Raw genomic sequence first — 24,742 nt, forward strand, 5'->3', positions numbered from 1 at the left:
AATTGCAAATATATTTCGTTGGAACCGCTGAATCGATTTTGATAAGTTTTACATTTTTTTTTGTGTTATAAAATAGTTTTGTCTTATACGTAAATAACATCAAAGTTACCAGCGCGTATATTATACCTCTATAGTTTATATTGACAATATAATATATTTTTAAAACGGGCCCACAATTACTAAAAATGCCTCTACATCGGATTTACCTGTCCAAGATAGTACAGCTATCTACAATGGCAGCACCGTTATCTTTAATTTTCGCTCGAAGCTCACTGTCCAATATTACTAGTAGTTATCACTCGAACGCTAATTGTACGGGTACGTATCGCGCTCATTTTGAGATAAGATTATAAAATCATATGGTGACCGCCATTTTCTGTGGACGAAAAAGCTAATGGTTGACCGTGATGGTGTGCAGTGTTTTGTTTAACTATGAGAGATCAAACATCAATAATGCATAACGTGAGGCCTTTGGAAATAACGCCGCCGCACAGAAGCCGTTCGTCCTCTTGGTCGTCGTGGCGGAGATATGCCAATTTACGACCGGAACCACGATACTCCTTGCAATATCAGGTGATTATAATATGCAACCTTGGATTACCATATTTATGTAAACATTTACTTTGGATAAACCATAATAAATTCAAAATTGAATCAACAAATGTAAATAAAATACAAAGTTAAATTTAAAGTTGATAGGTACCTACTTATATATTTTAATGAGTAAGCGAGTTTTTGTGACGAAAATTTTAACTGTAAATTATTGCGGCCAACATTTAAGATATGCAAATCACGGAAACGTATTATGTAAATAATAGATACGCATTGTATTTATTTATCTTCAGATAAAATGTACCATTTTCTGATAAATATTGAGTTTAAAAAATATGTCTGTTACTTCTTCACGACTAAAAGCTGAATTCATTAAAAAAAATCAGTTAGTGTTTGTTTCATTGTTTACTATACATTACCTTTAATCTAAATTTAACCCTTATTTATAAAGTTGGGAAATTTTTTTTAATATAATTTATTTGTCTTTAAAATTATATGTTTATTTTCCATTTGAGAAGTTACGAGAAAGTTTAGTAATAAATTATGTTGGAAACAGATTAGCTATAATAATAAAAAATATACTTTATTAGCTAAACCTTGTTGTAATGTTGCATTATTTTATAGATACTCGTTTTCAGGCTAGGACATTCCTGTGTTGTGGTTGACCAGACTTATAGTAGATGGTATCCAATAATTAAATAGTAAATAAATATTACTCAAGTTATATTTCTGGGCCTGACCGTAAAATACTGCAGTTTGTCAAAAAATATTCAGTAACTTTCTTGTTGCCATTTATTGCGATCCAATCATCACTCATAACATACACATAAATGAACATTAATTCACATTTATTCTAGCTATTTGATCTTATTTAGGTTATATACAGTTTAGTTCAATTTTCTTTGTAAATGGATGCGGTGACCAATTTAAAATTATTGGTATTACCAAACAAATAGTATTGTTATGGTTCGGTAAACAAATTTTGAACGTGTATTCCATTCAAAATCTTACAGGCAGAATTTTAATCGAATTCAAGAAACATTGCAAATACCTAATTCATATTTATCGTTATCCCAAAATAAGCACTAAATTAAGAAAACATGTTAATACATATAGGTTTTAATAAAATAAACTGCATAATGACAAAAAAAATTTACTTCACAAATATACAATACTGCGTATATTGATTATAATGCGGTAAATCAAAAATGACAGTCTGTCAGACAATTGTCAATGCTAGATGGCAGGAGCTGTCATCAGGTTGTCATCGATGGTGTACACTACCGATTACCGAGTAAAAGAGATTTTCCTTGTTATATTTTTAAAGTGTGTATCCTCATAAGTTTCTAGTGAATACAATTGTCTTGTGTCTAAATTAATAGTTCCATAAGATTATACATGTGGTTCATGGTATGGACAAGTGGAGCAAGTCTTCAAAAAGTAGCCAATACGATTGTGTAGCAAACGTGTCATCACTTTTAAAGTTAATACAACCGATGTTTTATATAAAAAGGAAAACGATTTGGTTGGCGTTTCGATAGCAAAAGTACAGGTTCTCATGGGTGATGGCTTGGCAGTCGGACAATCGTGTAAGTTTCCACATTAGGTGTTTCTAACAGGATATCCAGTCAATTGATTTGCTACCATAAATATGTCCTTGTCATTGATTTTGCTATTTAAATGGTCACTGTTTTGCTAGAAATGCGTCTCAAGGTGTGTCTTGTCTTTGGGTTATGTCTTATAATGTAGTTCTTAATTCTTGAGCTGCTTATGAATATGAGACACTTAATACTGCATTAAATCTTCTTACAAGGTTAAGTTGTTATTTGTAATTTATTGTATATTTACTATACTGTTCACTTTAATGTATGCATCATTGAAACATGAAAAATGCTGATTTGAAATATGTTATAGGTAGAACTAATTTGTTTACATAAGAGCATATTTCTTCATAATTAGTTATTTTTCGTACTAAAATATGTGTGTATTTTGTTTGATTGAATATGATTTTGCGGGACCTATTGGTAGGAATTATTTGTTTCTTTTATTAGTAATGAATTTTACTATATAGATGAACCCTTATTTAGATCTTGTAGAAACCTTGATAGTTGTTATATTTTGAGAAATTTCTTATTTCACAATATATAATTCTCTTTGTTATATGAGTGTCTTTAAATATTGTGTTTGTATATCAGAAGTTTTTATTTCAAAATACAAAAGAATTGCAAATTAGTGTGATTGAATTTTAATTCTGTATGTGATTATCACACAATGCATTTTTTATCACAAATTATTCTTATCAGAAACTTCTACAAATCTATTGACTATTCTCTATGACTCATTTTACTATATGGCTAACTTTTTAGTTGTTAGTACTTAATACTTATATGGTTTAGTTATTCTGTAAATTGTAAAAAAACTTCATGAGAAATATATTCTTGAATTTGTGAATTATACTTTTAGTTATAAGATTGTTTTTCGATGAAAGATGCTTGGAAGAGTTAGAGGTAGAAAAAATATGTTTGATAAAAAAATGTATACAATATCTATGTATATTATATACAAATATTATTGTAATATTAATTTTTTAGTACAATATGTTTTTCAGACCGAAGAGAATAGCTTCCTGCTTCGGTTGAAGATAATAGGAGCATATTCATTGGCTAAGAAAGATATTTTTGGTGCTAGGTAAGTTGTGACTAATCCTAAAAGTATGCAGTACTGATAATTTAGGTTTTTAATATAAATACTTATAATTGTCTATTTATGTGTTTTATTACTGTCAGTACCTGTATATATAATATAATATAAGAACATCCCAGAGGTTCAAAGATCAGGTTCTCTTGTGAAACTATAATTGTTTCAGATTGGAAGATCCAGTAACCTTGGTTTGACCATGGTGTGAAAAGTTTATTTTCTATGCAATAGAATATAAACAGATCTTTAGTCTATCTGCAATACTATTACTATAAATAAAACAGCCTTTAATGTTCTACTGTATAGTTCATTGAAGTGTTGGAAAGTAATGGTTTTTACACAATAATAACTTTTCAAACATTTGTTTGAAATTTTTTGTTTTAACAATAATTTCTTACACTGAAAGTGTCCATATATTTAATCTTTTCCCTTTATTGGTGGCAACTTAACGTAACAAAATTATTCTGAAGAGCATTAGAATCAAAGCAAATCATAAAATCAAGGATGCCTAATGCTCATTAATAAAGATATTGTTTTAAGGGTTTTACTCTACTAGAAAATGTAACTTGTCTTGTATATTGTGAATGTAGTTCATCCATTGGCTTTATAAGGAGTAATTAATGTAATGATTGTCATTATATTATTGAAATGCTCTTAGTAATATTTTTATATTTCAGTGACCCGTATGTTCGTGTGGAGTTGCAAAAGGTTGACTGTGATGTCACACTTGAGACTTTCCTGACCAAAACAAAGAAAAGGGTAATTTTTATTCATATATTATGAAAAGATTTACTTGTATGTTGTCGTTTAGCCAGTAGTTTGTTATTGGTTACTATGTATTTAAAACAGTCGAAGTCTTCGCGGGAAAGCCCAGTTAAAGTTAGTTTATATCATGCAACATTATGACAATATAAAGAATCAACCCGTTTAATTTGTTAAAACTTTGACATGAGATTTCAATTTATCAATGCCTGTCCCTCCGATAATGTTTAATGTTGTCGTAAATTCTTCTATAATTATTTGTTTACAACCATTTAATATATATCATCTTAAGTGGTCTGTATGAAAGATTAATTCTCAAGTAAGTAAATTATCTTATATAAATTCTCGCTCCACCCAAAAAGCCTTTTGTTTCAACGTCATATTTTTCCGATTTTCTGGATATTTTCGTAACTGTGTTAGAAGATTTTTAAATAAATTTTGAAAGTGCCGAACTGAAGATTAGTTATTTCTTTGCCTAACTGTAATAAACAAATAAAATTAAAAACTCATTTGTCAATGTAAATAAACTAATATATACTTTTTTTTATTATGGCCCGCACGGTTTGTGCATTGTGGCCCAGGGTCAAAATAGGTAAAAAAATAAAATTATCGGATGGAACGGAATTAAGGAAAGGATAATATATACTTATGAACGGCTGTAAACAAATTTTAAATTTAAATTTATTGTCAGTTCTTAAATCAAAGGCGTGTTTCAAGTTAAAATCCAAAATCATTTATTCATGTAGGTAACATAATACACTTATGAACGTCAAAAAAAAATACATTAAATGCTTCTAATTTTACATTTACTGCCAGTTCTCAAATCAAGGGCGTAGAACGGAAGACATTCAACAATGGACAAGAAGAATTGGCAGTAAACTCTTCGTCACTTCAGTTCACAAACACATTCAAATTTGCCAAAGTAAACACTCACATACAAAGAAAAGTGAGTTTTTGGCCATTAGACGGGCTGATCTCTCTCGTGGATAATTAGAGCCTGTGCCTACTAACGTGAAAAAAATTCTAACCTATAGAGGTGAACGCCAAAAGTAATAAGAGTTATTTAAATAAAATTACCGATGAGAGTTTAATAATTATAATTATACATTTCAGACCCTCAATCCAATATGGAATCAGGAGTTTGTATTTCGGGTGAGACTCGCTGTGTTATTTTCTAGCTTAAGCTTTTTATCTCTTCAGGTATTGATTTTTAAAAATACTTACTTACTACAAAGTATTGAAAATATTAGTGAAAAACGATATTAGAAAAGTTTAATTATAAACTATGTCAATCGACGCCCTCATATGACACATTATATGGAATTAAATGTGAGAATCAGATTTAATCAAAAACATTAAGATAAAAATATAATTTTATATTAAGTATCAAGATAGAAGTGAAGTATTTCAGACCCAATTCGGCTTAAGGTCCTTCAAGAAAATTGCGTATTAATTCTTAAGAGGCCAGCAACGCACTTGTGAGTCTTCTGGCAATGTAAATGTCTTTGGGCAGTATCCCTAAAATCAGATGAGCTTTCTGCTCGTTTTCCTCCTATAACATAAAAAATGATGATTATTGTTGTAATAAAATGATGTAAGAGTAATAGACCTCAAATCCCATGACGATTCTCTGTCCGCTGATATTATTTTTAATAGTTGCTTCTTAATATAGATTTTGCCTGAACATTTTATTAGTTTACACTTAAAAGGGCGTCAATAAAATTTTATTGTTCACCTTCAGGTAAAGCCACAAGAGCAGAAACTACTAATTCAAGTGTTTGATGAAAATCGTCTTACTCGGGATGATTTCTTGGGTATGGCTGAAGTTCCACTCGCGAACACGCCCTTCGAATCTGCGGCCAACGCCCGTCCGGCCATCACTAAGTACCCCCTGCGCCCGCGCAGGTCCGTGTAAGTAGATGCATGCTGTTTGCTATATTATTTCGGCATTGCCCGTGATATTACCGGGATTTTTGGTTGCACTTTTAATACGGAGAACATAAATAAAAATAAGTTCAGAATTCAATGGCCTAATGGATTCATTATATTAGGAGGTAATTCATAATAGCTAGTCAAGCTAGATGAAAGATTACAAGTTGTGATTTTTATTCCTATACGAAATCGTAATGCAGTATTTGTGGAGAAAGTACTGCTTTAATGCAGGTTTTGTTCAGAAAATAATCCATAAAATGTTTTTAATTAATAAATAAATCGACAAAAATAAGTTTACCCACTTGTATTTTTTTGCCGTTTTCAAAGTAACGCACTATGTTAGAGTTTTAATTAAGCTTGGTGTGTGTTAAGTTTGATATAGTGACAGTTGTTATGTAAATTGTCACGTGTAATTACTTCAATATGGAATGTGCTCTAGTCTGTGGTAAACGCGAGTTCTATTCAATAAAAATTCTTTACGGCTAACGCGAATTTAATGACATTTCAATTATTGTCTTGGCTTACGGCCAAGACAATAATAATAGTAATCGAAACGTATAAATGATGTGATAACTTCGTGTTATTTCAATTAATATATATATATATATATATATATTTAATATAGGATTTCGTTGGATCTGTGTTTTAAAGCCGTAATGAACGCACTGCAGTAATTCCCCTCATCACGAAATACACTTTTTGTTTCTTTTGCCAGCGATGTTGTTACTTGTTTGTTGTCGATTTTTTTAGTATAGTTGTAGAAAACATACTTGTTTGTTTTTTCATGTAGTAGTTACACTATCTTTACGGTTCGTTTGGTTACAATATTTGAGTAATTACAATCTAGATCAGTGTTTCCCAAACTTTCTGTGCCCTTAGCCTTTCTAAAGTTCTTATATTTAATACATGAATATTAAATTAAAAAATTGTATTGGTCACGTACGAATCGTAAATGATAGGGTAAGGGTTTAGGAATAAATGACTAGGAAATAATTATAGAAGCACAGTGAGTAAATTTTCAAATATAGTGAAAACTAGAAATTTCAATTTTTTTTAATCGAATTTTTGTACTTGGTGGTTTCTGTACAGACATTTTGTATTGGGTTCCAATTTGGTAAGATTCAGTCTCAAGTTCACGTTGTATTATATCCAGCCACCCGATTGCGAATTAACAACTAAATTGCCCTTCTGTGAGGCATGGGCCCTAAGTTGGGAAACACTGACTAATTCAATATATGAAAACTGTGGGACTCCTTCAATACATACATACAATGATGGGCTATTCGACAAGCCATGAAAAAAATATAGACTATAGAACCAAAATAAATATTGACAATTTCAAGTTCCCGCCAAACCGCGTGTACTAGGCAAGATGGCGTCGTACAGACTAATGCTAGTAAACAAATTAAGTTTTTATCGTGTTAATTACCATTCTTAAAGGATATTGGGTCAACCGGGGATGCTTTAGCGACACGTATAAAGTATAATGCAAACTATTTATTATCTAATTAAATTAAATTAATAAGAAATGATTAAACTCTAATAAATTATGAATGCTATGCTTATAATGCTGAAACGAGTGTCTGGCTATATTCGCGGCGCGTAACTACGACGATTAAGGAAATAGCTACACTTGTATAACTGCCTCGTACATAAACATATACATATTATTTTTCGTGAAAAAGAATAGAATGTTATAGTAAGAAATCGTCATTGTCGATGGTGATGTTTTGTAACACTTGACGGAATTAGTCCGTGCTAAATCTGGGGTATACCGTGAGTATTAGACTAAAATTTATGTGGCGTTCATAGATAACATAATTATTTATTTATTCAGTATTCCTACTGTTACACTGAAGCAATTTTATTGACACTGATGATATTGTATACTTATAGAAAGTTTAGACTTTTTAATGCCATTTTTTGACATCATCTAAACACATAATGTCTTTATTTAAAAAATAAATAAATGAGAAACAAATTATATATGTTGTAAGATTTCGTTTTAAAACAAGGCGATACCGTGTTGAGCTACATAAATAATTTGTATTCGAGTAATGGTTGCCTTCTTTATATGAAGAAAGGATATTAAATTATTAGTTTACATATTTGCTGATTAAATAATTGTCAGCCTTATACGGATTAAAAGTTTAATTAAAAAATTAAATATGAAGCAAAGAATACTGGCAGGATAGTGTAACTTCTTTTAAAACCAACAGTGCCAGATCTCGCGTCCGCGGTTACATCGAAATATACCACGCTCTGGTGGGCCGAGTGGGTCAGGAAGAAGGTGAATCCACGAGTCCACCGGATGATTGGGAGATGGTGGAACCAGCACCGCAAGTGGGGAACGTTCAGCCGGTAAGTTTTATCTGTACGCGTATCCTTCTTGGATGATAGAACATTATGCGGTGGTAATATTCCACGATTGTCTACGCCGTCCGATTGTATTGATGGTATTTTCAGTTGAAAGTTTTCGGCAGAAATTAAACTATTTTTATTTTATTTCTTTAAATGTCTGTATCAGTTTGGTACTTTTATAAAGTTTAATGTAGAACTATCATACATTTATGTATCTTTTGTTTAGAGTCCACTTTTGAGTAATTTGTGCTTTAGTTAACCCGTATTGCGTGTATTACGAAAAACATTGTAAAGCAATCCAAAACTTTCGGATGTTTGAAAGAGTATCAGTGATTTCAGAGGATCCCGGAATGTTTGCTTAATGATGTATAATAATAAAACGTGTTTATTTCCGAATATACTATATACCTATATAGTATTTTTTTGGGTTGTCATATCCTATATTTTCTTATTATTCTAATACTCTAACTTCTTTAGAATTGATCGGATCGAGTACCCTTCATGAGTAGGCCTCCACCAGATTTTGCTAGAGAATATTTGCTTGCCAGTTCGGCGACTTAATTTTCAGGAAAATTAATATCAAAACTGTCATATATGTGCCTATATTAGTTAAAACTTACATAATAATGTTAGAGCTGTGTAGGTTTAGTGGGTAGGAGTAAAGTAAAGTAGAGTTTTCGTATAGGTGTTCGCGGGTTCAGTGCCGACGATGATCGGGGAAGATGACTGGGAACTGATCGACACGGCACCCTTGCCCCTTGTACGTTAATTTTAATTATCAGGCGAATTTGGTGAAGGAAGCTTTAGCCAGGAAATCGCTGGTGCACAGCATGACAGCACATAAGAAATAAAAATATACACGTTAACATGTGGTGATGTTTCCGTCGATGTTGTTTATGGTATTGCACCGTTTGACAGATGGATGGCATTTGACATTTCCCCTGTTAAAAACGACGATACTATGACGTCGTGAGGAACGTAAAAAATATATTTTTTTTAAATTTGTTTGGGGCTAATTAATAATTATTCTTTTGCACGAATATGTTGTAGATACAATAATATAGAGAGATATGATTCTGTTTGCGATTACTGGCAGACAGATGGCGTGCAAATTTGTTGACGCTTTGAAATCAAATTGGTCTTTGAATGACAGAAACGTGACTTAGCGCTAAGTGTAACTTTCAAGATTTTGACATACGGTTATATTACATAGTTTGCGTGACACCCCATTTCTGAATGTTACCTCTAGAAAATTTGGTAAAGTTTTGAATAGATGTTTTATTAAGCTATACGCATGTGTGCAATTATATACAATTATCTATGCACCCAAGTCACTCACTACGCATATGTTTATTTTATTTCATTAAACTCAACGACAAAACAAATATGTAATATTCCATATTTATGGAAATAAAAACATATAAAATTAGTGATGTGTCCGTTACGTTATGTAGGATTCCAGATAATATGTATGTCTGTCTTTACAGGCAATAGGAGGAGATCCACTCCCCGCCGGGTGGGAGGAAAGGCAAGACGCGAATGGGAGGACATACTACGTGAACCATGCGGCTCGGTCCACACAATGGGAGCGGCCTACTTTCACGTAATTATTTCAATATGTGTCCCAAGGCCAAATATCGTCTTGGAAATTGATATAGGATTCATGATTGAGCTTAATACTAGTTTTAAGTTTTGTGGTTGAATACGGCTTAATTTGTCTATTGATGTTTGTAAACATTTTTGCTATACGGCAAATTTTATGTAAACGGAAAATGTCATAATTTTAAAATATGCATTTAACCTATTCTATATAAAGTCGTGTCTTTTTATTGATATTTTTTCTAGTCTTTAAAAAATATACGAAAATATTATCGTTTCAACACCCTACCCCGGCTTTCGGTTCGCAAATGCTCGATTATCAGTCATATTAGAAAGTTAGCCTTATAATAATAATTATGTAGTACCGATTATTAATAGAATAGCCAACTTAGAATATCAATAATCTTATACATTTTTACGTTTTAGACGCGTTTGAGTCTGTATGAAATCTTCTTAACCGGGTTTCACTAAGACATTATTTATTCTGAGCAATGTTGGTCCAGTGCCATGATGCTACCCTCAAAAGTAAGGTCATGCGATCGAGTCACGACTGTATGGAAGCCGAACTTATTGTCGTAGGAAAACATCGTGAGAAAACTGACGCAATTGACATATGTCAGGCACACACGGCTGATTTATTTGTTGAGAAAAAAATCACGAATCAGATACAGAAATCTCCAAGGCTTATATAGGCTGTAATCCCACTTGGTTTTTATGTATATGATTTTCACCAGCCGTAATATGAGTACGGAGTCTCAAGCGGAGCGTATGGAGACGGCGGCGACGGAGTTCCAACGCAGATTCCACATTTCGGCGGACGATGAACAAAATCAGGCTCACGCTCAGCCGCATGTATGTGTTCTTTTATTTGTGTGGGTTAAACTTAACAGAATCTAAGCACAGACAGACTTCTAATTATGAGGGTAGCTGTTAAAATTTTGTTTGGAAAAGAGGGTAGATTTCTTAGTAGACTGGCGTAATTAAAGGCTTTTAATTTATACTAGTTTTAAAGCGCTAAACATTGTTTAGAAAATTTAAATGGTCGTCAGTGGAAATGACTTTTTTTCTCCTAAAGTGACTGAAGTAGGATTAAGATTTTTTCAATAATGGGAATAATTTAAAATATTGTGGGTTTAAACATAAACGCCGGGTTTTGTGTACGATACTCGCAAGCCAGGCGCAATTTGTGTATTAAATGTATATAAAAAGATGTTGATATAATTAGAAGTCTTACTGTCTGCTTAGGTTATGTTTCTGTAACGTATTCGATGTCAAATTAATGTTATTATCTGTCACAATTTAAAAAGCTTATTACCGCTTGCATACAAATGCAAATTGCTACTAATATTTTGTAAATAAGGGGTGTAAAATACTAACTGTTCCTGCTAAAGTGGGTTTTTTGATTTAGTATAAAGAAAACTAATAATACAAATACAATTTTGATGATTTGGTATATGTGGGTGATATAACGCATTATATGTAGACAAATTCGCCGGTTATTTAATTAAATAAAATACGCATATTGCCTATCGTACTAGTTACATAAATATAAATTGTGTCTTGAAATCTTGCTTAATATTTGTGGCGTTATAAGTGTACCACAAGTTCAAGAATGTTCTGTCACGTTCATTTATTTGCAAACTGGTACGAGACTGATAGTGACATAAGATTCTAGATGACCTGCTTTTACGTTTATTTATGTGTTATTTTGCTGTCATAAAGCTTTCATTTAACAAATTTTCTAATAAGTGTCCTGGTGTTGATTAATTGAAGCGAGAAAGTGGGGAATTGCATGTGCACGGGTATTCAAAGTCTGAGCTTGACTAGACATTAAATTTCTAGTACATTTTTACAATTTAAGTTACTGTCTGCAGCATGGCCTTAGCAAATGTAGATGGGAAGTTGAATTTGTGTTTCATTAACTGTTTTTTCATTAACTCATTAAAAACTATGTACTTCTTTATATATTAAATCGTATAACTAATTGTAAATAATTAAGAATTGCATAGTACAGCTTTCATCCTGGTAAAAAACTCTAGCAATCAAACAATTTTTGTATTTAATCTATCGTAATGTATGCAGACATTGTTTAAAATAATTGGTATCATTGGATCTCGATACATTCACTGTGATGTCCTCACATGTCATAGACAATACTTCGGCACAATAGAAAATTCAAGTTAACTTTTACAAGTCTATCATATGTATGAAGGTTATTGTAAAGCTTTGTATAATGTCCCCAAAATGTAACAAACAGTTAGTGTCAATTCTAAATCTCTAACAGGAGGAACCAAATAGGCCAGCCGAAAGCACTGCTGACTCGACCGAATCAAGAACTGAAAATGAAGTTGAATCTAATGAATTATCTGAAAACCCAAACGAGCCTACACCGTTCTCTACGCCTGCCCTTTCGCCTGTAATCGAACACACTACCGAAACAGTGCCTAACTCTAACGACTGTGATACTAATGTAAGCGAACGAAACGAAGAAAATGACGTAGTATGTGCTAATGAAACGACTGAAAATACAACAGAACATACTGAACGTGTAAACAACGAAATCGTTGAACCCGTTAATGCTGAAGCATCTAGTACTAATGACATTGCTATTGACAACGAAAATGACGATGAATCTGTAACGCCGACAAATAAATTATCTCCAACAAGTAGTCAAGATACATCCGAAACGGATACTATAGAGATTGAATTGAGGCCGACGATTGAAGAAATAATAATAACTAGTCCTGATGAAACTCAAGTGGAGATAGACAGAATTAACGGTGTTCAAAACGAAGAGGCGGAAAGAAGGGAAGGCGAACGTAATGAAGAAACCGGTGACGAGTCAGCGGAGTCTTTGACGTTTGACGAGAACCACTTCAGTACGCCGACTGGAGGCGTTAGTCCAGAACGACGCTCCTCATCGGGAAGGCGTTCGTCAACTGACAGACGTAGACGACGTACGACGGCCAGTTCAATGAGTTCAGAGGTAAGGAACGGTATGCGGGAGTGACGTTTTGAACGGGTACTCACTAGCGAGCTGTTACCAGTACACCTTAGTTTTTAATAAATTATGTACTCCTAGATGTTTCAAAATGTATGACGAATAGAAAATATTTTTTGCATATATTTTTCATTGTACGTTCTTCTTAATTAACTAGTTGGCGAGGTTTTTAAGGGACATGTATACAAGAAATATTTTTTGTAATGTTTTATATCTTGTTTATTAGATTTTATCGCTATTTCTCATGTCTAGACGAGTCAATGGTCATCTCATTAGTGAGTTCTCGACTTACGAGTGTATATGTACATTTGTGGGTTTTATGACGTCCCGCTAATAGCACCCGAGTGCAACGCTAGCTCTAGTACACAATGGAATGAATCGACTAGAATACTTTGCGGCTCAAGGCTCGATCTCTAGATTATGCTTGGTCAATTGTCTATGATAATCAGCGATGTATAGAATGCGTTGCCTTTGAACGTTATTTTAAAATCGCGTGATTCTATACGTCAATGTTGAGGACATTGAGGATTGAGGGCGTTGTCGCGGTAACATCTTCGAGTCTAAATACCGAGCTGGTCAACTCGTTGATGTGCCTATGACGTCACGGCTGCGCTTGCAACTAACACAGTGCCATAACAAACGCTCATATGGAGGACATTGGACATCGCGAAGTCCTAACACGCACATTGTAAATAAAATTCTCGTATTATCTTTCGCGTACGCAGCTTTAAATAAAAGGGAGATTTTGGCATGAATCAAATAAATTATGTATATATCTTATAGGTCAAAATTATAAATTTGGTAAGATTTTTGGAATGACTGCACCGGTTTCTTTTCATGGAACTCAAGCTTTTTCTATAGGTTTGCTTCCGCTAAGCTTGTATCGCATGCGCATGGCATGTTTAAATATTTCGCATAATTACAGTACTGCATGGAATTAGTGAGGTATGGAATCTTTTATATAACTAGCTTTGGATATTTGGGTGTTATCTTTAATTTAGTAGTGAATAAAAATAACATAACTATTTTAAGTTCAGCGAAAATGGTGTTTCTTTGCAAAAATGAATGGTTTTTAGTTGATAATATGTCGAAAGTAATATAGGATGATTATCCTTAATTTGTTAAATATTACTGATTGGATGTTAAAAAATATTGTGTTATTAGGACGAGTCAGACGGTTCCTCAGAGAGTACACGAAGCAGCAGTGCTAGCAGCACCCAGAGTCAGAACTTACCTAACAGCGATGGTTTGTATTATTTAAAATATTTATTGATGTAACAAATACGTCACTACATCAGATACGAAAATACAACAAGGAACTTTTCACTCCCGTATGTAAGAACCGCTTCTGAATTTTGACCTTAGACTAACATTAGCTTTACTGTTAATGAGACTTATATGTTCATAAATATAAAATAAACTTTATCGTAACTACTTTTTGTATAGAAGTGAGGTATTGTTTAACTAGTACAGGTTATAGTACGCGATAGCGATTACAATAATTGTAACCGCCCGATTCCTCCACGCAGTAAAACTTGAGAACACTTTGACCGATTTGGCTAATTTTGTTGTTGTGGAAGTTTAGGGAAGGCATGTATTTATTATTTTTTTAATAAAAAAAAACATACGTTTCAATACTTAATTTTTTTAAAGCAATTCGTTTCTAGCTAAAAAAAAATTGTTGTTAATTGTTTATTAATGTATTGTCTTAATAGATGTACACACACTAAGAATTGTGATCACAGCACCGATTTTCAGTAAGGCCATATAGATAGATAGGAACTTAGAAACTGAGAAATACCGTATAATATATATTTACACTTTTATAAAGAAGAAAGATTTGGTTTTTTACATTAAATAGCTTCAGAACTGCACGATTGATGTGGAGTTATCCCTGATAAACAAAATTCACGTACGCTGCGGCCTTTCACGGAACTTTCTTTCATTTTTTTACCGCAAAGGTCTATCGTGCTATGACCAAATTAATGCGAGTAGACAGCTAGTATGTTGATAAAATTGTAAAAAATATAATGATGGATGGAGATGTTATGTATATTAACTATATAATATAACTGAATGCTGTACAATAGAACGCGGTGTAGTCTAAAGTTTCTTTAGGTTATTTTAGTTTTTAATTTATCCCGAGTTTCTTATAGAATACTTTTGTTGATTCTCAAATGAAAAAAATAGCAAAACTGAAAATTATTTACTAAAGTAAAATCTATTGCAGGTCTACCTCCAGGCTGGAGTATGCAGCGTGCTCCAAATGGTAGAGTGTTCTTCATCGACCACAATAATAAGACGACTACTTGGGTCGACCCAAGGACAGGTAATTATTAAAATAAAAAAATAGCTTTTTTAAAGATATTTTTAAGTATTACCGATCGAAATTGATAATATAAAGTAAGGAATGCGGAATACTTTACAGGTTGTGCATCGAATTTGCCAAGCGCAACGCTAGCGAGCGCGGGAGCGGAAGCGGATGAGTTGGGTCCGCTTCCTGAGGGATGGGAGGAACGCGTACATACAGATGGAAGGATCTTCTTTATTGATCACAGTGAGTTGAATTGAGATATTCTTAAGGTCAAAATGGAATTTTTGTGCTCCTACTAACAGAGAACTTTTATTACGGTGAAGTGAGACTAACAAGGGTCGGTCAAACACATCATTTATGGGCACGTTGAAAGACAGTCAGAATCTGTTATAACGTCGAAGGGTCTACTCATATTTGGTCGTCCCAATATATACAACCGATAGTAGGATAGCCGATGACGTTGTTATTGGCTATTTAGTGTCTAATACATATATTTAGTCCTGTAATTTTGGTCAATATAATCGGTATGTTGTTCTAAACGATGTCGTCGTAAACGGTTTTGACTGTATTGAGACAGATCATAAGATGACTTCTTGATTTCTTATAACTTATATATTATTTTAGCATTAAAATAATATGTAAGGAATGGTAGATTTTCCAAAACATTTAACTGTCAACAAGGCTTTTTAATTTTCTGATGTAGAAGTCATTACAATTTAAGTAATGAAAATAACCTAATACCTCATGTTGATCATAACGGCTTCATCGACTACATGTAAATATATACTATGTTATGATTCTTACGGGTAGGGTGCATAATCCGGATATAATGGAGAGACTGGGTCTACGGGTACCAAGTAGAAACCTGAGACTTACGTCTAAACTTTTGGATGTACCGCGCGCACATTCCAACTCGATTAGCAAAGCGCCACTCACGCGGGCAACACGGATAGTGAACAGAGTTGCTATTGAGGTGGACCTATTTGTTTGTACACTGGCTGAGTTCACAAGAGTTGCTAGCTATATTGTTAGTTATGGATAGATAGATTTAGGAATATAAGTTTGATTTTTTAATGTTTTTTTCTAGAATAGTTGGTGTGGGATTTTGGAATTCTATCGTATTAGTAATTACTGTTAAGGTAGAAAAATGTAGTGATAAATAAATAAATATAATTTTAGACACTCGCATCACGCAATGGGAGGACCCCCGCCTCTCCAATCCCCACATCGCTGGTCCAGCTGTGCCTTACTCTCGCGATTATAAACGCAAGTACGAATATCTCAAGAGTCAGTTGCGTAAGCCGGTGAGTTGAACATTTATATACGCTTTAACAAAATAACGTACGTATGAGGCACGTACAACGTGCGTGAAACGTGCATGAGTTTACGGATAATTATTATTTTTATCAAATATGTGTATTGTAATCTTATTAACAAGTTTCGAATAAGATTGCAACCCAGGCATATTATAAGTTTTTGCATGATATCTTGTATTTTTATGAGTCATTCAATCCTTTAAGCAAAGGTTATTCTGTCGGATCCCACCCAGTCTAGTTTGAAATCAACTTAGTTTTATCTTGCTCTAGTGCTTTTCTGTTACTGAACGCAATCATATATATGTCATCGTTAAGGTAGCGTTCGAACTAACGTTTTCGTTCGACGGTTTGTTCTGCAACTACTTTGACCGATTACCATGATAAAGTCTTCATAATTTCTATAATATATATATGACATTCACAAATAAGGTGGCTTTCTATTGGTAAATAGAATTGTCAAAATCAGTTCTATAGATCCGGAAAAATAAAAATAAGGTCTCTGCCGCGTCTATAATAATTTTTACGGGTCACGTGATTGCTAGTATTGGTATATTAATAATTTATTTGTTTCAGAGCAACGTACCGAACAAGTTTGAAATAAAAGTCCGTCGAAACTCGATTCTGGAGGATTCTTATCGCATCATTAGTTCCGTCAGTCGAGTCGATCTTTTGAAGACAAAGCTGTGGGTCGAGTTCGAGTCTGAAGTCGGCTTGGGTGAGTTATTTATTTATAAGTTCTAAAACAGCGTGCATGTGTCGCAGCCAACTAGCTTAATTAGCCGATCAATAAATAGCCTAGTTTTCAATTCAGCCGTAGCGTTTGTAACGTTGATTAATGGGCTGAGTGATTATTTGGCAGTTATAAAAAGATGTAACATATGAAATAAAAATATTTCTTTTAAAATGAAATTGCTTGAGTCTACTTCATATCATTATTGTCACTATACTCTTCCATTGTAATTAATGTTTTTCATGAAACTTTGGAAAACATCCATACGACATATTGTCATTTTTAAGAGTTTCGTTTCTGTGTTTCTGTGTTTGAGAGTTGCAGACAATGCACTTATATTTGTGCATGTAGAATCGTGGTATATTTGATAGGTAGGGCTATTATGTTGACAACACTGTTACGTCATTACAGTTAGACAGCAATCATCTTTATGTGAATACAAAAATCTATTATTTTTCTAAATAAATAAAATGAGCAAATAATAATTATATATTATAATAAGATATATATACCATCACAAAACACTCGTATATAATAATAAATCGCCATATATTCCACAGATTATGGCGGTCTGGCTCGTGAATGGTTCTTCCTGCTGTCGAAGGAAATGTTCAACCCGTATTATGGGCTATTCGAGTACTCTGCTATGGATAACTATACACTTCAAATAAACCCCAACAGTGGGGTTTGCAACGAGGAGCATCTCAATTATTTTAAATTTATCGGTCGTGTCGCTGGTATGGCTGTGTACCATGGGAAACTGCTTGACGGCAAGTATTTTTTTCTCATATTAATACATATAACCGTTATGATAATTTTTAATTTTTTTTTTTGGAGCCATAGGTTTGGGGCCAAAGTATTACGTAAATTTCCTGTAATTTATCCCCCCCCCCCCCCCCCTTACTCTTGTCAGCAAAAGTACGCAAAGCTCTCAAAAATAATATCTTAAATCCTCAAAAATGCATTTCGTTTTCATTAATGCCACAAAAAGTAAATAATTACTGTACTGTACTGACTGGTGATTACACCAAATAATTAGAAGACGGGTTCTCTCCCTCTCCCTATAGTGCTTACATTATACTATAACGGGCTCTTCTGAAAAATGTTTCTGATAATTCTGCAATACGAAGGAAAGAGAAAGAAAGAAGAGATACAGGGAGAAACGAGAACATCCTTATCAACCGTTAACTTTATACTAATTTGTAATGATGTTAAAGGATTCTAATTTAAAAAAAAATACTTGCAGCATTCTTTATCCGTCCATTCTACAAGATGATGCTGGGCAAACCCATTGATCTTCAAGACATGGAGTCTGTTGACTTAGAGTACTATAACTCGCTTATGTGGATACGGGTAAATAGATATTCTTCTATTTAAAATGCTTTATAATTTATTAGACTGAGCATTGTTGGCTTCATTGTGTATCTCTCAACATTGGGGTCCTATGACCCAAAAATCCACATGTGTCAGTCTCATACAGGTGCTTTATTTTCTTATTCAGGAAAAATAATTATCATGAAACAGATACGCAAATTAATGAGTATTAAATCCTTATTTCAAAAATGTATTTTAAGTGTTGGGGTGTCTGGCAGAATGACCAAGAGAAAAACTCTCTAAAACGTTGAAATTCCACTTTAATTGGTTTGTCTTATGTTCATAATGTAAAAAAAAATTACATAGTTATGCCTTTCCTTCAGCGTTGTTAAATAGAGTCCATACATAAGAAAAAATAACGATTTCAGGATAACGATCCCTCTGAATTATATTTAACGTTTGCGGTGGATGAAGAGCAATTTGGAAAGACGTACCAGAGGGAGCTGAAGACAAATGGTGCCAATATTTCAGTTGACAACGAGAATAAAGATGAATATATCAAGTGAGTACTACCCTTAGTATTTTTTTTCGTAGAAACGGGCAGGAACTCACCTAATGTTAAGTGATAGTATTTACTCATGAATACTACCAGAAAGGTCGCGAGTGCGTTGCCGGCCTTTTAAAAATTAGTGCGCTCTTTTCTTATGAGACCGAAATACAACGATGACCAGCTGGTTCCGCATAGCTTTCTAGCGATGTGAGTGTTCATGGGCGGCGGATTCACTTAACATCATATGAGTTTCCTACCCGTTTGCGTATACGTATATATAAAAAATACGTTGAAATGAAACAATTTTTTGTGTATTAGATCTGTGATCGAATGGCGTTTTGTGCGTCGCGTTCAGGAGCAAATGAACGCGTTCCTTGAAGGCTTTGGCGCTCTGGTGCCACCAGCTTTACTCAAAATCTTCGATGAACACGAGCTTGAGTTGTTACTCTGTGGTATACAGCGCATAGATGTGAGGGATTGGCGTGCTAACACCCTGTATAAGGGAGATTATCATGCGAACCATCTGGTCGTCCAGTGGTTTTGGAGGGTAAGATTTTTTTTACATTGAACCCTTGAAAATGATCAAGTATTTCCTGTTGTGTTTTAAAAAATTGGACTGAGTAAGATTAGTCAGTATTTTCTGTAAATTTTGTTTTTTTTTAATATTTCTTAAATTTTTCTATTCCATTAGACTTTTCTTAAATTTATTGGTGTAAATGTTGCTTTTGTGGTCTCTGTGTTATCAGAAAAGTTATATAAAATATAGTCAAACTGGATAAATGGGTTTAATTATTTTAGAAATGTAGATTTCTCAAAAACCTCAAAAACTGTTTTATTTAAACTGCACTCTTTGCTAAGTTGCAATCTATCTGATTGCAATAATTTTAATTTTATTTCTTTAAGCTCTCTTATTAATAACCAAAAAACTAGTGTATAAACAAACTTTCGAAAGCTAGACCATATGCATAGATAATAAAATTCCATCAATATCACATACAATCATTTTTTGAAGCTGGTTAATAAGCTAACCACATCAAATAGAGCACAATTATTCTTAAAATCATTAAAAAAACTAAATATTGCAGGTGGTTCTATCATTCTCCAATGAGATGCGCTCGCGTCTTCTCCAATTCGTTACGGGCACGTCTCGTGTGCCGATGAACGGGTTCAAAGAGCTGTATGGCTCCAATGGCCCGCAGTTATTTACTATTGAGAAATGGGGCTCGCCCGAGAATTATCCCCGAGCACATACCTGGTAAGTAATACTCTGACAGTAAAAACACGAATTTTACGTACTACAGCGTATACGCAATTACAGATTTTCGACGTACGATCGCGCCTCCGATAAGTTCAAAATACGTCCAACGGGTGCTTATGTTTCCTGTAATTAACTATCTTCCATTGTTTATTTTGTAATTTACTATTTTACTAAGATCTGTTTGCAATTAATTCCGAAAAAGTCGGAGTGGTATTTTTTTTAGAGTAGCGCGAACGACTAATCGACTACTAGATACATTTGTTAAAAGTATAAAAAACTTAATAATATCAAAATCGGGGGATACAGTTGACCATTCAATAGCTAAAGGTTATAAAAGATGCGCAATTATTTTAACTTTTTAAAAGTTTTAATTTCAGTGTTCACGTACACGGCCGCGTACATGACACAAACATACTCGATTTTTTGACATTGTAAGGTGTAATTATGTCTATATAGAAATTTCGTAATTCCATTTTTTGTAATTCTATTTGGCACGTGGATCAAGTCAGTCAGACAATGAATGCCTATTTCGGTTTTAATTTCTGTACCTCAACCGCATTCTGCATCGTACGAGCCGTATGAATTCTAAATTTCACAAGGCATTTTAGCTTACTAGACTAGCGAACTGTGGAATGGACTTCCGGTTGGGGTCTTCCCTGAGAGATAAGACCTCCAACTATTCAAAATTAGAGCGTACTCGCAAAGTTAGAGCGTAATCGCAGCCCATAGACACACTAAAAAAGGGTGTCTATGGACTGCGATGACTGCCCTTTTTGGGCGTCCCGTAGGCTCGTTTGCCCACCTATTATTTAAAAAAATCGTAGTAGGATCAACGCTATTTAGTTCTACAGTATGTTCTTTTGTTTTCTAACTAGATTTTTTTTCAGTTTTAACAGAATCGATCTGCCGCCATACGAGACCTACCAGCAGTTACGGGAGAAGCTGATCAAGGCAATTGAAGGCTCGCAAGGCTTTGCGGGAGTCGACTGATCCCTCTTTTAAATTTCGTTTATTCGGTGATAATACATTATACGCCTTATGTAGATAGGAATACGATAAATATTGCACATTGGTCTTTCAAAGTATGACAGAATGTTTGAAGAAGATAGTATTCAAACTCTTTTTAAATAATAATATACGCTTTTAAATGATTTACTGCAAAATTTTGTGCGTGACAGAGATAGCGCTAGTCTCTTTCTATAAGTCGATTTGCAATATTTATAAGCTCGTGAGCGGAGGTCTGATGCTTTTGAAGATATTAGTTTTTCGTAACTTTGGATACAAGCCAAAAAATAATCGCGTTACTAGTCTTTTGTTATACATTCATTAAAAACATTATTTAGTAAATTATTTAAGACCGATAAACTTATTATAAATTATCCTAATTCTTGGTGCAACCAATTAATAGTAGTGTCAGGAACTCGCTCGCGACGCAATTTGTTTGCAAACTTTGTCTATGCCAAAAATGTCTCCATCCCTCTCTTAAGGTTCTATTGTAAAAAGGACCGCAGTATGTTCTCGTGCATAAGTTCTAAATATATGCAAATTATTAAGTTCTAATTATTGCAAGTTGATTTTTTATCTGATTCTAAAAATGAAACTATTGTCGTCCTGCTCTCACATGGGCATCGAGAGAGATAGATACACTTTTGGGTAGTTTTAGTTTGTTCACACCCCTGTAGTGTTATTCTATTTTCCTTAAATACATTCACATTAAACTTAAGCATTTTAATTACATGCAGACTAGGTATTTTAAACTTAAGTTACGCCGTAAACGCGATACATTAGTCGTAATGTACCGTGTGTTAAGTATTGCTCATTTTAATTGTTTTGCGGCATATTTTACTGGTGCTTCGTGGGTCCATTGTAAAGAAAAATTTCGACGTATGCGCAGTGGTGTTACAAGGTTCGATTCCTGCTCACTCGTCCAAATTTTCTAGTCAATTTCGGCTTAAACTTAATCTGCATAACTTTAAGTTAAACTAAGAAAATCATAAAGTTCATATTATATTTTTGGTACGTACGTGGTACTGTTAGAGTAAATTATTTTTAAGTTATGTATTATAATCGTTTGACACCCTTATATACGAATGTCAATATGTAGGAGCTACTCAAAGTAGCTTTGTTTGCTGTAGCCTTTTAATTATATTTAAGTGGCCTTTCTGCAAAAGCAAATATAGAGAGACCTAGAATAGCCTTTTTACTTTATCTTAAATGGTATCGCAAGCCCACTGGTTCAGGTTTCTTGTTCGGGTCAGTTCACATGTGACGTAGGCTACACACTTAACGAACAACGGTTGAGTGTGAACGGTCGAAGGTTTTTCTATACATTTGTCTGTTCTGGCGTTACGCGTCGGAGCTTACGTTATATGTGAACCGACCCTAAATTTCTCGTTGAGGATAACTATTGCCCTTTTCACGTTTATATAGTTTTTCGCCCAGTAGTGTGATTCTTTAATCTTATCAAAATTCCAATTTATAAAGTTAATGATAGGTTCTTTACCGGCCATATGCGAAACAAGTACGTAGACGTGAAACGATGTGTACGTATTTGACGCACTATTGGCTAGGAATAAGAACTTTAACATGCAAGTATAGGATTCAATTTTGCTTATCAAAGTTAAATTTGGAGCCTTCGCAGATCGACATTTTATTCTTTAGGAAATGTTGTGCTTGTCAATTAAATTCCCTGAAATTGTAGAATAGATCTGCAATACTAGTGGAATAACAGTGCCTAAAATTTCTAAATTTAAACCGCCTTTGCATATACCTGGTATATACCTAGACTTAAATACTGTGACAGTGACATGTGAAGAATACGTGTGATGAGACGGTAGAGGGAACGATTTTCACACGAGAAATAGATTTTTAGTTCTTCATTATCGCCAATTGTATGATCACGTGACTGAGTCTATTGTCATAGCATTTCCTAGGCTTTCCGCTGGAACCGTCCCGTCATTGACACTCACCTATTACAAATCGTATCGTTACAAATCCGTCGAACATTTATCCTGTAAGGTACTGTGTTTACTGCACATCAAATTATTGTTTTAATATAATTTTGTTATCGAAATTATATATATGAGAGAAAGGGTAGATCTAACACGATTAGAATTTTTAATAACGTACGTGTCCCGCCACATATACGCACGTTTGTTTTGTCGTATTCGGACTTTGTGAAACTTGGAGCGGATCCAATGTTCAGGCCACAGTCAACGCTCTCTTTACTGCTGCTAAATAAACCCTTGGATGACACTTCAAGTAATACAAAAAAAGTTGAAGTAAAAATAAGCTGAATAACTTAATCCTATAACCCCAATAGGGGCCAGAGGGCGTCCACAGTGAGGTTCTATTGCGTTGCGTCTTGACCCTCGTATTTCACCTCGCTCCAAGTCTTTCCGTCTCTCTTCGCCTCATCTACAACTGTAGGACGTTAGGTTAGCCTGATACAGCTACTCTTCCGCTCTTCTTTTGCTTTCTAATCAAGCGACTGCTTAGGGAATCATATGATTGAAAAGGTGATGTTTTAACTCCAACCAATCTCATAATAAATGTTCGATAGCAAAATTACATTAAAAATTTTACAGAATGACAGAATCTTATTGCTTTGACGTATTGGTATAGTAATAGTAATGACTTACTAACTATATGTACAGTGGGCTCCATAGTTTTGTATATAAATATAGTTGTAAGTAAAATTGCTAGTTATCCATGAAATGGACGAATCAAATGTATCGCTTATTGAGTGCCACTTTGGATTTCAGAATCGAATCACATTTATCAACCGATTCGATTAATGGACGTCGATTACACTCGTATTGGTATATGACATTTTATTGTATTATTTTATGATTATTCTTAGGGTCGTTCAAGTATTACGTAAGCTTTACTGCCATTCATCCCCTCCCCTCTTGTCAGCAAAAGTAAGCAAGCTATCAAAAATAATAGACAAACGTATAATGAGAGGGTAATATGTGTAACAAAGTAAATACATATATATAGAAAAGTAAATAAGAAATTAAATAAAAATAAAAAAATTAAAGAGCACTATTGGGGTAAAGTGCTTACGTATACTTGCGCTCTCTTGTCTTATAGAAAAACATCGCTGAATTTTGATACTAAAGTGTTTCATTGTGTATAATTGCAAAACTTTATTTATATTGCGGCTTTCTAAGCAATTTTTTGGCACACAAAGGGACTGCGAAATCGCTGTAACCTTTATCCGCTTTAAAATTTTTGTTTAATAATTTCAGCATGAATCTTAACAATTTTATCATATGTTTAATATTTTAGATAAATAATGTAACGATACAATTTTGAAATTAAAACTATTAAATTATCAATAGAGATAATAAA

At 33.7% G+C, this 24,742-nt stretch overlaps 1 protein-coding gene across 4 annotated transcripts; it reads left to right on the forward strand.

The window, feature by feature from the left end:
- Positions 1-279: 279 nt before the first annotated feature.
- On the forward strand, positions 280-21,950 carry LOC111000167 (E3 ubiquitin-protein ligase Nedd-4). Of its 4 annotated transcripts, none has more exons than XM_045630948.1 (21): positions 280-573; positions 3,161-3,240; positions 3,927-4,008; positions 5,125-5,163; positions 5,753-5,922; positions 8,163-8,304; positions 8,990-9,064; positions 9,792-9,907; positions 10,638-10,755; positions 12,188-12,889; positions 14,069-14,150; positions 15,135-15,233; positions 15,333-15,461; positions 16,398-16,522; positions 17,108-17,249; positions 17,825-18,034; positions 18,511-18,617; positions 19,007-19,140; positions 19,447-19,675; positions 20,214-20,383; positions 21,274-21,950. In XM_045630948.1, exons 1-21 carry the CDS (start codon positions 433-435, stop codon positions 21,374-21,376), a joined length of 3,195 nt encoding a protein of 1,064 aa, XP_045486904.1. In that variant the 5' UTR covers positions 280-432; the 3' UTR covers positions 21,377-21,950. The 4 variants fall into 4 exon arrangements, with proteins under 4 accessions (XP_045486904.1, XP_045486906.1, XP_022125217.2 ...); XM_045630949.1 differs by lacking the exon at positions 280-573 and adding an exon at positions 1,807-2,141; XM_045630950.1 differs by lacking the exon at positions 12,188-12,889.
- The last annotated feature ends 2,792 nt before the right edge of the window (positions 21,951-24,742 follow it).

Source organism: Pieris rapae, chromosome 13 (genome assembly GCF_905147795.1).
Source record: "Pieris rapae chromosome 13, ilPieRapa1.1, whole genome shotgun sequence".
Lineage (NCBI taxonomy): Eukaryota > Metazoa > Arthropoda > Insecta > Lepidoptera > Pieridae > Pieris > Pieris rapae.